This window comes from Phoxinus phoxinus (genome assembly GCF_949152265.1).
Source record: "Phoxinus phoxinus genome assembly, chromosome: 14".
NCBI lineage: Eukaryota > Metazoa > Chordata > Actinopteri > Cypriniformes > Leuciscidae > Phoxinus > Phoxinus phoxinus.
This window is the reverse complement of record NC_136889.1, coordinates 6,082,136-6,097,533: the sequence shown is the minus strand read 5'-3', so window position 1 is coordinate 6,097,533 and position 15,398 is coordinate 6,082,136. Positions and strand designations below refer to the sequence as shown.

At 37.8% G+C, this 15,398-nt stretch overlaps 1 protein-coding gene across 7 annotated transcripts in view; it reads left to right on the top strand.

The window, feature by feature from the left end:
• The first annotated feature begins 5 nt into the window (after nucleotides 1–5).
• cpeb3 (cytoplasmic polyadenylation element binding protein 3) overlaps nucleotides 6–15,398 on the top strand; it is a 31,538-nt gene continuing 16,145 nt past the window's right edge. For 2 of the 7 annotated variants that reach the window (XM_079634805.1, XM_079634804.1), the window contains exons 1-3: nucleotides 6–119; nucleotides 3,081–3,784; nucleotides 7,092–7,176. In XM_079634805.1, coding sequence (XP_079490931.1) covers nucleotides 23–119; nucleotides 3,081–3,784; nucleotides 7,092–7,176 — 886 coding nt within the window. In that variant the 5' untranslated portion in view covers nucleotides 6–22. Of the gene's footprint in view, nucleotides 120–1,028; nucleotides 1,174–1,498; nucleotides 1,637–3,080; nucleotides 3,785–7,091; nucleotides 7,246–15,398 lie in introns of those variants that run through there. The other 5 variants (XM_079634803.1, XM_079634802.1, XM_079634808.1 and 2 more) reach the window with 4 other exon arrangements.

Below are 15,398 nucleotides of genomic sequence, written 5' to 3'. Positions count from 1 at the left end.
GTAGCCAAAAATATAAAAAATTATGTTCTCGCAGAGGCAGGCTGCCCAGAGCAAGAAGGACTACGCCTGCTGGAGCAACATGAAGATACATATTTGGCTTCAGAATACCTCGTACTGTGGTAAGAAGAGTCAGCATATTTCAGTACAATTTACAGCCTATATGATTTCATATTTTATTTAACATGGCAAAGAGCATCTAAAATAATAATGTTATTTGTTAGAGCTTAATTCATTTCCCATTTCATATAGCATTTGATTAGGACATTTATAAAGTGTATTGCTGAGGTGTTTTGATCCTTACTTTTTTCTTTTATTGAGTTCATCATTACAAAACATTTTTTTGTATTTCATATTAAATTATTTTTTATTAGCTGTAATTTTAGTTTCATATAGGCAATTTCATAAATAAATGTCCATTATGACAGGGATGAATATGGAGCCACGTATCAGATTTGCATGCTTTTATTGTGTTTATTTTTTAATTATCTTGATATTGTATATGATACAGTCTTACATAGATTATGGCTAAAAACCTGACAATGTGAAAGGCCATGTGAATGTTTCAAACTGTGTTCCTTCATCACTTGAAGATAATTTTTGATGTAGTTTTGTCCAAACATAGTCAGTGTCACAAAATCTGGCTTAATATTCGGCTAAAATGAATAGATCTGGTTCTGGCTTCTTTTTGTTCAATACAGCATTCTAGCCATGCTAAAAGCCACAATAGGCCTATAGGAACAGCTATGAGGTAAAACATAAAGTTTTTGTTGTTTTCTCAACAACACTCTATATCGGGTAGTAGGTATATCTCCTAAGCATAAGGGTAGGCTAAATGAATTTACTTAATAAAATAAATAATTTATATTTTAATATTTAGTAGCCAATTTAAAAGACAAACACTTTGGACCATAATGTATTTGGACTACAGCCTAAACAAGGGCTGATAAATACTGTTATTTGCATGTTAGTGCTTTGCAACGTCATGTGTTCGATGGATGAAGTGAGCAAAAAAAAAAACTACAATTCCCATAATCCCACAGTGCATTAGCCATGCGCCGCAGTCAATCAGCTGTTGAGGCGACTGCAGAAGGGCAGCTCATCTGTCATATCAAAACCCAGGCGAGACAAACAGAAATAGTCTTATTTACAGAATCCCAAAAGGTGACCGACAAGGTAAAGTCTGATTCATGTAGGCTACGGCAAGAAAAAAATCAAGAAAAAGAAAAAAAATCAAACCGTCAGATGCATGTTATCTGTGTAATATGAGTTGTGTGCGCGGATTAAAGTGCTGGATTTGATTTCTTTCCCTTTCCAATAACCCGGTGCATTTTAGAAATGCATTATAATATACATGCATGTGCTGTGACGGTCTTATTTGCTGTCATTTAGCTGGTCAGCGCGTACTCTGATGTGATGGTTTCTATTATGACCTTGAATATGCAGCTCTAATGCAGCGAAACGAGGATTAACGGACGGAATATTTGGCAGAAACGCTCTTCATCTTGTTACGATCGTCTATTCTGATTAAAATTTGATTAAAGGTTGAGTTCATAAATCCACCAGGCTCGCTGAATCTGTCGCATTCTCGGCCTGTTTTTCATGGGAATATATTTGGCATCGTAGAAACCCTCAAGAGGTATGTTGAAATTGATGTACTTTTTCATACGGTTGAATAAAATCTATTTTCGTTCGGTCTGTTTTGCTTATCAGCGTATATAGCTACAGAAATGGTAACCCTTCACAAAATAGGTAATAGCCTACTTGAAGGGTGCAACATATAGATATGTCTAAGATATGTTTGTAATACAGCCAGATGAAGTGGAAAAACTTCCAGAGCTGTTATTGGGATTTGTGTTGCGTATGTTTTGTGCAGCATTGCTGGGTGTAACCCAAGATCCTGCAGCAAATATAACCTAGTTGCTGAGCTGTGCCATGGACGGTTGTACACCATCCAAGCAAAATGTCTAAACATACATGTTGCAAACTTATGCTTTGTTTTTCCCCTTGCATTTTGTGTTGATATGTAACAAGCCTACTTTATTAATTGTATAAATACTACACAAAAATAGCTTAGTCTGCATTACAAACAAGATACACAACAATTTGCACACATTACTGTATAACATTTTAGACATCATATGGACATTAAAAGGGATAGTTCACCCAAAAATGAATATTCTGTTATCATAACTCACCCTCAAGTTGGTTCAAACTCGTGTGATTATCTTTCTTGTGTTAAACACAAAAGAAGATATTTTGAAGAATGTCAGTAAACAGTTTCTGGTCCCCATTGACTTCCTATGGAACTCAATGGGGGCCATCAACTGTTTGATTACCCATATTATTCAAAATATCTTCTTTTGTGTTCAGCAGAAGAAAGGAAATAATACAGGACTGGTTTGGAACTAATTGAAGGCGAGTAAAATGATGGCAGATTTTTCATTTTTGGCTGAACTGTCCCTTTAAGTAGGCTACGCAACAACCAATTGTATTGTCTGACACAATATGCACAAAAGCTACTAAAGCACATGCATTATATTGCATAGGGATTCACAACAAATATCAGCACTTGTGTGATGCATTGAACCACCAGTCATGTTTTAATTTTTTTTAAAGCACGTTTGTATTTTATAGCAAAAGTCTTTGCACATGTTGGATGTATTGAGAAGTCTTATGGCACAAGCTACACTCTTAAAAGTGAACTGCAAACCTATTTTTCTCGTGTATTTATGTGAATAAAACAGTTAACCTTGCTGAAGGACGCTTCTGTATTTATTGACGTATGCAAATTGAGGGGCGGGGCTTGTGAAAAGAAAAAAACAGGAACAAGAATCAGTTTCTCATTTCTGTCTGGAGTTCCGGTGAGAGAAAAACGAGACGTGGCGAAAATTGGTGAATATCGGTGACCTCCGAGCTTTTCTCCTTTAGTCGTGTCGCTGGGACACATGAGTAAACCCGGAGTAGCCTACAGACAGATCCCGGGCTGCTGCTGCTGATACATGGCTGATCAGGGGCTCATTAATAATAATAATCCCAGCCCGATCGGTGTGATCAATAATAACTGATCATCTGTGTTTCAGCTCAAAACATGCAGGATGATTTACTGATGGACAAAAGCAAAGCTCAGCCTTACCAGCACCAAGACCCGTCAAATACAGAGCCTCCATCCACCCCGACCCCCTCCGAGCCTCCGATCCTGGACGAGCAGAACCACGTCGGTCACTCCGAGCGGGTCGCCATGGAGTCTCCGGTATTACCGGGTTTGGGTTTCCCTCAGGATTCCTCTCTCTCACCGTCGTTCGGCAGCACTTGGTCCACAAACACTGTGGACGAGGGCTATTTCCAAGGGATTCCGTCGGTAAACGGCACGATGCTTTTTCAGAACTTTCCCCATCACGTCAACCCGGTGTTCGGAGGTAGTTTTTCTCCGCAGATGAGAAGATCACCGATGAGTGTGAACCAGAGGAACCCCTACAGCCACCAGACCCTCATCAATAAAGTGTCCGCGTCGTCCGCGTCTTCGTCCGCCTGGAATAACCACCAGAACGCGGCGTGGAGCTCCGCGGCGAACCCCTGGAGCGGCAGGGACCCGCGGCAGAGAGCGCTCGGGCTGGGCGTCCCGTCTCCGCTCAACCCCATCTCCCCGACCAAGAAGCCCTTCCCGAGCAATGTCATCGCGCCTCCGAAATACCAGAGACCCGGAGCCATGCAGAAACCCTGGATGATCTCAGAACCTCCGGAGCCCTTTAGAACCGACAACAGCAACAACATGCTGCCATTTCAGGTGAGATTATTCAGTAAATATAGACATAATGCATCATCATAGAAACGAAACGTAATTTATTGACGTATTTTTTTAGACATAAATCATAATTTATACATAATAGGTGGAAAACATGTAGCCTTTCATCATCATGATACATTATAGACATTAATAAATATCAAAATATATATGTAAAAAAATGTCATACTGCATATTTATAGGCATAGATTTATCATAATTAATATACATTTATAAAATTGCATCATTATAATCATAAAACAATTTAAAGACAATACAACACTGCGAAGGTTTTTTTTTTTTTACATGAATGTCATTTTATTGTTTCTATTTATGTATTGAAGGACTTGATTAAAGTAAATTCCCTGTGACCGAATTTATAGCCTACATTTTATTTATAGGCTACTCTTCATACTCATAATTTACAGAAATACCAATAAGTCTGATATCTCTAATACATTTCTCTGACTGTAAGGAAGAGTTGTTTTGAATTATTTTCCAGCTGTATCTATAAATGTCATTGTAAGGTGGAAGGGTTCAAATTCCCATCAGAGGCTCTCCGGCAGCTCGTTTGTGGGCGTTTAAAGGAAACACCACTCGAATCTGATTGGTGCTTGTTGACTGAGGGGGCGGGGCCTGCGCTGCTGTCATGAACGGAAACATTGTAGAGGGCATTGATATTTGTGTTTTAACAAAGCTTAATTCTTTAGATTTGAAAAGTGTTAACTGCTTCTGCTCACAATGTTTTTCTTCATAATTGGCAGGAATTCATTATTTATGCCCATTTTTTTGATGAGTCATGTCTGTTTTTTCTAAATGACACTTAATGAACTTTAGTAAAAACTAGCTACTTCAAAATTTGTGACAAATACTGGTCATGAGAAGCAATTAAAGGAGCAATTTTATTTGCATTTATTTGTTTTAACTTGAACTGTCTTTGAGCATGTGAGGGTCATCTTGTAAATGGATCATTTCTGTTTTCAGATATTTTAGTGAATGTTGTGTTTGTTTTGAATGCACATTGTATTAGCAAACGCTTATTAGCCGAACACTAATTTTTTCTCATGACAAGTGTTATTTTGAGTCTGATTTCGTGCAGTTTTGCCCACGATGCTGTCAGTTTCCTGATATTGTACATAACTGCATGAATTCCTTCAATGCATACAACACCATCATTAAAAACGAATCAAGGAAGTTTGATGCCTCCATTGGAGTTACAATGTTTTGTTTTTTTAAAGCGAAGTAAAAATAGAAATAAAACAAATGTAACATATTTGCTAGACTACAGGTTTAGGAAGGAACATATGTAGTTTCTAGTTCAATATATAAAGTATGCAAGCAGGCTGCCACAATAACAAGATGTGGCGTGTGTGTGTGTAGTTGTTTAATGCTGAAATATGTGTGGCTCGTGTCTGATAGTGACTGAAGTGAGGAGCTCAGCGTTTTGATTGCTCATGCTTTTCACAAAGTGGGCAGATTTTTATCTGGAACCTGAGAGGGGAAATATCGCTTTTTGAATGCTCAGCCAGTTGCGTGACAATAGGCTCGACGTGCAAACAATGTGCTTCCCTCGGTTGGCCTCTGCCCACTGCCGTATTCATCCGCACACTTTCACCGGCTCACGCTCTCTTTCACTTTTCCTTTATTCTCTTGCTCATTCTCTTTAACTTGTTTAATTGCATACACAGTGGACTGGCAATCTCATGTGATTTGTGTTTGACTGGCAGGGGGGCGGGAGACACATTTAGGTAGAGATGATGATGCAGATTAACCATCTTCATTAGTAGTCATGAGGAACAGCACAAGTTTGAAATGCACAGCGCTTCTGATCAAACAGTAGATAATGCTGAGTCATTATTTCCAATGTGTTATCATATACTGTGAATTTAAACACTTGCTGACAGGATGCCCAGTCTGTTCACCGACCGTCTGATGAAACTGACTGCTGACTAAACTCACCATTTTCACAACTCGCACGGATTCAGAGTCTGAATGAAGGTTTTTAGTTTTTACCAGTCTGTCTGGAAACAAAGTTGCTTTTATAACCTATAGCACTTTTGAGGAAGAATTAATCTCTTCAGTTTTGTTGGATTTGATCAGTTTCAAGCAAATATATACAAGGAATATGGCACTTTATTTGTCTGTGAAATATTTTATTTAATTTTTTTCACTTTTTGAGAGAAAGAAATTCTGATCACAAGTCTACACACAATTTCCTTTAATTTCTTTAATCATTTATAGACCTGTCCTATTTTAGTATTATATATATACTATTATATTATTTATTAATATTTAAAAATATCCTTTATCTGTATATTTTTTAATAAAAAAGGGCTCTTTTTTTTAAGCCTTATTTTAGTACATCAACTTATTTCAGTTTGCTCCCATTTCTCATAACATTTCTCATTGTCTAGTTTATTAAGTAAAATTTTTTCATCTAATATTTTCTTCCAGCTTTATTCCAATTGCTGAAAATTATTTTGAATAGTTTTAGTTTTTTTTATCAGATACAACACTGTCATGGACTGGAAGCACAATGAATGAGTTGTTTCCACACAAGTTTATTTTGATGATTACAGATTTACCCAGTTTATCCAGTTTGTGGCTCTGTTTACGCTTGGTATTAACATGCATTTTTGTTGAGCGGATCACAAGTAGACTACAGTAAGTACAGGTGTAAACGGTGTGTAAAATGTTTTGAGCTTGTCCACTTTCGACCACTTCCAGAGGTAGTGTATGTATTCGAACAGCCACAAAAGACCGGCTACTCTCCTCCTACTGACTTACCGCGTAAACATTATGGGAAGCGCACTAGCGAAATGGTTTTAAAATTTTGTCGGCTGAAGACACAAGTTTGGTTTGAAGCCGAAAAACGTACCAAGCACAATGTTCTCTCACCATTCCTGATTTCTAACACACACTTGCGTCTGTCAGAGCAGAAACAAAAGCTGATGCTCTCCGTGTGTTTTTCCGTCGTCAGCGGGCGCGTTCATATGTACATTGCGTGAGCTTATTTAGTCTATTACATTGAAAGATCTGAAAAAGCCCATACACTTACTCGCCCATAAACCCTCCCTTCGAAGAAATCAGGACAGAAGTGTTTGAAAGTGGACGAAAGAGACGGATTAAAACACCAGGTGTAAACGGGAATGTGTCTCCCTCGTCTACTTGTGATCCGATCGACCAAAACGCATCTAAATACCAGGTGTAAACAGGGCCTTAGATCTGAACTCGGCCCGAACCCCTGGACTCATTTGAAATGGCGGTTTTGTGTTAAAACCATCTTTAACCCCTTCCTTCTGTCTTTCAGGAACGGAATCGACCCTTTGACCCGTTCAGCTTGCAAACTTTGGAGAATTCCTTAATGGACATGATTATGACCGACCATGACAAAGGTAAACATCACCCTGCCGCTGGCCCACCAATGACTATCGCTGATATTTTATGGAGGAATCATTTTGCAGGTTAGGACTATTTATACATCCATGCTTGTGCTTTTAGCTTCTAATGATAAAAAGCATTTGGATAATGTCATATTTGTTTATTTTGGTGCATTTTTCTGCCACTATAGCATATGATGAAATGTTTTATTATGTTGACGATTGCTTTCTTACCTGCAAAATATGTCAAAAACAGTATAAATAACAATATCACTACTATTCAAAAGTGTGAAGTCCGTAAATGTCTTTTTAGAATAACTTGATTTATTCAGATTTTAAATTGAATGACATTAGAATGATTTCTGAAAGATCATGTGACACTGATGACTGGCATAATTGGCTGCTGAAAATTCAGATTGCCATAAAAGAATAAATTACATTTGAAAATACATTAAAATAGAAAACAGTTATTTAATAAAAATATTTCACAATGTTACTGTTTTCCTGTATTTTTTATCTAATGCAACCTTGAATGGGCAAACCTTTGAATAGTAGTGTAAATAATAAAAATATAGACTATGCATTCAGATGTTAAAATGTTTGTCAAATGTATTTATTTGTATTTTAGGTTTTTTAATATCTATTAGCATATTCAGTGATTCTGCACAGACCGTTTGCTGAAGGGAAAGTTTAGTTGTTCAGATCTGTTGTGGGAAATTCTCTCATAAGTTGTTTTAAGATCACACTCAGGGGACACCAGGAGAGATGGCTTTCCTCTCGCAGACAATGGAAGCGTGTGATTGTGTAAAAAGGAGGTGAGGGAAGTTGTTTTTATGTGCTGGAAGCATTGAGGCCCGTCTCAGGTGTGGAGCTGTTTTTCCAGATCTGGTTTGGAGACGAGATGTGAATCTGGCAGTTGTAGGATCTGGATTCTTGAGTGATCACTCCTGGGAAGGTAGAGCAGAAAATCCTGAGTGACTACGAGACACCCTGGCAAACCGCTCACCTCAAGCAGATAAAGTCAGTAAAGTAGGCCTATGTACAGAAAGAGAGATGGGAATCATTTGTATCACACCCAACTTTCTTGGAACTTCCTAAAGTTCCATTTACATTTAGAAAGAAACCTTTTCCCATATTAAATCTGCGTGAGTAGTGATAGCACCTCATGTGTGTTGTGTGTTTGGGAAATGTGGTTGTGAGTCACTGCAGTTTTGGTATCTTCCTGTCATGTTGTTTTTGATTAGGTTACTAGAGGTCATGAGCAGATAAATGGTCCTGTAAAACAGGCTCCTCATTCAAAATCTGTGTGTTGTTTGTCTCTAATCTTTGGTTTTCTTAAAGTTGGCCGGAAACATAAATTGCGATCATCTTTTCTTACCTATTGTGATGTGTATCTGAGTGATATCTGAGGTGATACAGCTTCTGGAATGAAAAAAATGTTGGACGTAGGGCTGGCAATATGGCCAAAAATATGATGGGATTCTGTGTTTTATGATTTAATACAAATGTATATAAACTTTAACAATTTAATCAAGCTTTTAAAATGTAATGAAATAAAATCTAACAATTAATTTACAGCAAAGCATTTCATTTTTATTTTTTGTTGAATAAGATGTTGCTCAACAGAACTGTATAAATTTAAAACATGGATGAAAAAATATCTTGGTTGTATGAACCCTTACAAATAATATTATTACATTACATTTAGTGATATATTTCTGTCATATTTTCTTGAAGTTAAACCAAATCTTTATTTTGACGGTTTGTCATGAAGATCTTTCAGTGTGTACTATCTGATGGTAGTTTTTCTCAAATGAAATGGTGAAAAGCTTGTGAAGTGACTCTCAAAGCAGCTCTGGAGATGAAGTTTGTGTTCATGTCCTCACTCCTCAAATATTGAGACAGCAGACGCTGAAAACACAGCGAGCGTCACATGCGTATGAGTTTGTGTATCAGACGAAAACGCGCCGTTCATTCACACAGAGACAAGCAGAAATCACGTATTAGCGACATTAACTGTCTGGCTGTTGTTCCATTTATTTCTGCTGTGTGATTGGCTGTTAGATTCATCCATATCGAGTAAAAATGTCCAGAGCTTATCATAGTTATCAATGTAAATTCTGTCACGATCTAGGCTGCAAATGAATTGGACGGTTCTGTTGGTTTTGCTACAGACGTTCTCAGGTCTGGTCTTCTGAGGAGTTTTGTGCCTGTTCACACTTCACATTAATCCGATTGAAGTCGTAGGAAATGTGTGTTTTGAAATGCAGAACACAGTAATCTTCATCCGAGCACACATGACCACAGCCTCTCTCTCTTTCTGAGGTCCCAACATTGACACAAACACACACACTCACACAATCACAAAGATGCCTTTGTGCTAGCACACATGCACAGATTTCTCTTGGACTTCTCACATGATCTGTCTTGTGTAACTGTGAGCAAAGGTTTGAACCAAATCGGTTGTTTCCTGCACGTCTTAGGTTTTGAGAAATCTTCCAGAGCTTGACTGATACTGTGGTAGCATTCACAGCTTGGCATCAGCCGCAGTCTGTTTTCATTATGCTCAATAACTCAGCCATAATGATCAAACTGAACTAGCTGATGAGAGGAATATATCCGAGGATACTGTTTCTGCACATATGCACAAACCGGTTCCTCTCATTACAGTTAGAAGTAGGAATCGTTTGACGGGGTGACTTGTAATCTGGGTTGTCAGAGCTCATTTTGACCCTGTAAGCCAAAGTTGAGACAGTGGCTAAGATCATGATGCAAGTTGTTTGTCAAGCCTGGGCTGGTGTGACTTTGCACATTGACATTGATAAAAGTGTCTCATGGTTCACGGTTCAACTCGTCCTTTATTGAAGGCCTAGGATGAAAATTATTTGTACGAAGAGTAGGGCTGTGCGATTAATCGAATTCTTGATAAATCGTGATGTGAGCATGTGTGTGTTTTTTTCCGCCAGCCCCCTCAGTGTACAATATGAATGCAGCATGCCTAAATCTAGTGCGAGAACAGAACAGAGCGGGTTTGCTGTTACGGAATATAAGAAATCACTGAAACAGGGATGGTGAATTTAGGGCAGGATTAGGACAGGATTTATCCGTGGTTTGGGAATATTTTGAATACAGGAGAGAAGATGTATATCATAGAGCCAGATAATTTGCAAGACCTGTCAAACTATCGTTGCAGCAAAACAGAATGGGACCATTGACACAGAACGCGTTTTTTTCAGTCAAAACCATGAGGCGCAGGTCTAGAGATGCTTAAAAATGTAACTTTTACGTTGAGCGTCGTGTAGGATGCCGTGTCAATGGGCGAGATGCTGCAAAAGACGTGAGCGCAACAGTTAAAGACGCGTTTACACGTGTGTTTACATAGAAAAACAATGGCATATTCCAAACCAGGTAAACAAAAATCAATACTGGAACTGCACAACATACAAAATGTTAAAAAAGGCATAAAGAAATAACCATCGCCGTCACATATCAACTATGCAAAGATATGGTGCCCGCAAATATCTTCAATAAAGCCTGCTTCCAAAAAAGTATGCAATATTGAAAAAAATAATATTGTGATAGTATTTTTGTTGTTCATATCCCACAACCCTAATGAAGAGCGTAAGCCAAAACATCTGACACTCATGTTTAAGAGCAATGAAAGATTTCACCTTCATGCTGAAAGTTAAGTTTGCTCAAATGATTAGTGTTGTCTAGTGATGTAACTGTATAATTTTGATAAATATGAATTAAAAAGTGCTGTCAATGGATTTCAAAATGTAATTACAATTAAGATAAGATTTTTTTTTTTATATTTGATGCAATTAAAATAATCAGTTCCTTTTTAGGAAAGAAAACTAAGTAATATCTTTTGCAGTGTCACAGTGAATAAATGGCTTCAAATCAAATTTAGAAACAAATAATGACTTAAACATATTTAATTAAATGTAATCTGTGACAGCCCTAGATTCAAAGAGGTACTCCACCCAAAAATGAGAATCATCATTTGCTCATCATCGTTCACCCTCATGTCATTCCAAAACTGTATGACTTTCTTCTTCTGAACTTTTGAAGAATGTTTCAACTATTTATTTTTTGTCCAGACAATAAATGTCAAAGGTGGCCAAAGCAACATTGGACCCCATTGACTTTCATTGCATGGACAACAAAAACCCTGACGGCACATTCTTTAAATTATTGCCAGAATGCTTATTTTGGGTGAATTGTCCCATAAAATGTTATTCTCAGATTGTTCCCACAGCAGTTTGTCAGTTCTCAGCACACAGCATTTCACTGTAGGGTCTTTTCTAATAATAGTTTTAACATTGTTTGTCTTTCCTTAAAGCCGCCCTGTTAGGCTGTCCGTGTGAAGCTCAAGGTGTGTGAATGTTGATGTGATAGTTGCTCAATTTCAAGGACGTTACAGTCTCAGTCTGTTTTTCCACAGTAAAAGCTTTTACTGATGGCTTCTAAAGGCATGTTGGACAAACATTGAGCTCTTTGGGGTCATATTATAAGGCCTAGCCTGTTATTTTACATGCTAAACCAATTATAATATCTACATGCTATCATACCAGGACCATTGTCAGCCAGTTTTGACCCATTCAATCCATCATGATTCTTTGTTCTGACAATAAGTTTGTTTGCATGTTTACATACCTGTGTAAAAAAAAAACATTGGTAACAAAAAGGTCTCATTTGTTAACATTAGTTAATGTATTATTAACTAACATGAACTAACAGTCAGCAATATATTTCTGGCAACACGTATCAATCTTTGTAAATGTTATTTAATAAAAATAGTTGTTCATTGCTAGTTCACAGTGCAAATTTTGATTTAATAAATGTTGAAATGACCATCACCTACGATTAATAAATGCTGTAGAAGTGTTCATTGTTAGTCCATGTTAGCTAATATGTAGTTAATTAATGTTAACAAATGAAACCTTATTGTAAAGTGTTACCAACACATTTACATGAAAAAATTGCCGGGTATTAACATAATATTGTCCATTATAGTTCTTAATTCAAAACGTAATGAAACCAGATTGACCAAATTTCAGATTTCATGATGCACTGCATCATTTATCCAAGAATTGTAAAATCATTGTCAGATCAAAACATTTTCTTATAATGTTTAAGTGTGTGATGGGTGCTTTTAACATGAATTCCACAGGCTTTGTGACGAGCTTTGCTCGATCTCGAATTGTGCCTGTTGTTGAAGGTCCTCAGATGTTGTATTATAACCTTTATTTTAAGCTGGTGTGTCAGGGGAAAAGTTGGCTTATGTGTATCTGTCATAACAAGACTAGAAAGTTGCCCTGTTTCACGCAGAAGGAAAGACGCTGACATTTGCTTCCAGAGTCCAGGCCTGATCAAACAGCAGGAGAGGAAAGGGAAATGCATGATTTGCATAACCATAGACCCCTGTGAGGAAGTGTCAGGGGAACGTGTTTGGCTCTATCTCTGAGGTGTCTCTTCACTCATCCGTAAAAAAATACTGATGTTAATCTTAAATGTGAGCTTTAGGTTTCCATTAACTGTAGATGGTAATGTGAAGCAATACTAAACTATCTAGCTAAAACCAGTTTTAGGTGGTAGATGGGACTGTGTTAGCCGTTTTAAACACTTTTAGGTGGTTGACTAGCTGGACCGCCATTACCTGACTGGAATTTCAGACCATCCTGAACCTGCAGTAAACAACTACAATGTTCTTAAAACCAGCTTGACCACTTTAAGTTTTTGTGACCTGGTTTTCCAGTTTCCCATTACCAGCTCACCCTTCTCCCTGCCAGCTGGTAGTCCATCTGGTCGACCCCATAAACCAGCTTGGACCAGCTACCATCTTAAGCTGGTTTTAGTCTGATTTTACAGAAGGGTAATGTTCAAACCAGCTGAGATCCTCAGAGCCAGTCTGTCCATTATGTCACCGTTGGGTCAGAACTACAGCTGCAGTCAGTTAGAGAACTATTCACTACCAACTCTCTTTTCCAGCTGTCTTGAAGTCTGAAACCAGTGAAACCAGTACATCTGAAAAATGTACATGCACTGTTGTGATATTCCTCAGAAAGTGCAAAAATATTGTATTATTTTAAGTTTATAACTGTGAGTACGGCACTTTGATTAAAACCTTACTTTTTACTCTTTACACCGTGTCTACACCAGTGGCGCGACACGTCAAAGGCAAATATATTCCATTATAATCTACACTGGATGCGCTTCACCCTAAATTCCCGACACAGAACGGTGCATCAGTTTAATTTCTGATATACTTGAATTGCTTGCGCTACTTCTGACAAGAAGAACAAATGGATTTGCTATGATTGCAATGAACAGCCTCAAGCTGTAGTGGCGCATCACAACACGACAACGGTCACGTCCGGTGTAGACACGGTGTGCGTCCCATTATCTGCCTGACCTCAAATTTGTTCATGCAAATTCATCCACAGTGTCTCTACTGTTTAAACTAAATGTATGTTTTAAAGGAAGCATTTGTCCATTTCCTTTAGGATACCATGTCTTTTGTTTCCGTAAAGCTATAAAAATATCTCCAAAATCTGCATACATTTACCAGAAAAACAAAATAGCATTAGATACTAGATGACATTTAGTGAGTTTTATGCCTAAATGAATGGAAAAAAACAACATGCACTTAAATTCAAGATGATTTCTACGTATATAATCTTGAGATCCATGTTTGTTTTTCCGATAAATTCAACTTCTTGTAGCCAGCAATACATAAAAAACATACACAATATATTGAATGCAATGGAAAGGTGCTGTCACATACCACTGCTCTTCGAGTTTTCAATGGCAAAATCCAGTTATTATGATAATGGATTTCACTTTTTTCCGCTTAATTTCCCCATGCACATTTCACAGCTGGTTTAAGATGGTCATGCGAATTCATCACGTTGATCAACAGAAAGCTACTTGGTTTGAAAGTGACTTCTGTGTGATCCGTTCTTCATACATTGCTAAACCATTGACAATAGACAAACCTTTTTTGCTTGTGAAATTTTGCTAATGTGACGGCTCCTTAAGACACTTTAGAAAAAAGCATATGCCAAAAGTCACTGACTTTGTTTATTGTATGCGAGTATTGTTTGTTCAAAATGACTCATTTAATTCAGATGACTATGTATTTGAAGCGTAGGCTTTATTTAAAGTGCATTGCCCTGTTGATGAAATGAATCATGGGTCTCTTCAAAGGTGTTGATGCTTTATAATGTAATCATGGTGTGTGCGTTTTTGTTAAAATCAACTTTATACCTTTTTATTAGTATCATGATGTGCTTTGGCAACCTTTGCCGCATGTCCAGATGGTTGAGCTGCTTTGATTTGAATTATTGAGAAAATAGTCCATATGTGAAAGATGTGCTCTCAGCACAGCTGCTGGTTCTCACCAGAGACACTATATATAGCACAGCACACTAGCCCGAACAACACTTGCAAGTTGGGAAACATTTGCCCTGTTCGTCTTACAATCTTACCGGGCCAAATACCTGTTGAAACCGCACCACATTGCACATTTCTCATCGCTCGCCACTCTTTGGCGTTGGTTGAACCTCTGAAGGGCAGAGTCTCTGGCATTCTCTGTCTGCTGTAGGGAAGAAGTTTGCAAATGTGACTTGTGACGGTTCAGTATTTGCGTAAAAGAGCCCGTCGAGGCTTGCCCGCAGAGTTCCCTGGAATCCCACAGGGGCTTTGCTGTCATTTGTAACCAAAACTGCTAATGCTGGCACATTCGAGCTCTGATACTGAAAATAAATCAACAGCTGTTTTACAGCCATGCAGATGAACACTTTATGTAGTTACAGAGAGTCCACGTGTGAGTTTGCTTAGCTATACTTGGGTGATGCATTTGTCCCTAGATGCTCTCTAATGTTACAAGATTCCTTTGGGGACATATGGGGATGTCCTCATTTAATATGATTCATAAATAGATGTTTTTATTCTGAAAATGCACGTGTTTTGTTAGTTGGCTTGGGTTATAATCAGCTCTACGTCAGCATTTTGAGATGTGTTAGAACACCATTCATAATACAACGCAAGTACGCCTTGCATTATAGATTATAGCACTAGGTTTTGTTGCTTTAAAGATTTGAATGCTAAAATTCATTGATGCTTCACCTTTTAGCAGAAATATGCCCAATGTCGTGTTTAAAAAATTTTATAAACTGGTTTGTAGTATGTAAGGTGTCTCAATGGTGTCATAACTCTCATGGTTTGTGTTC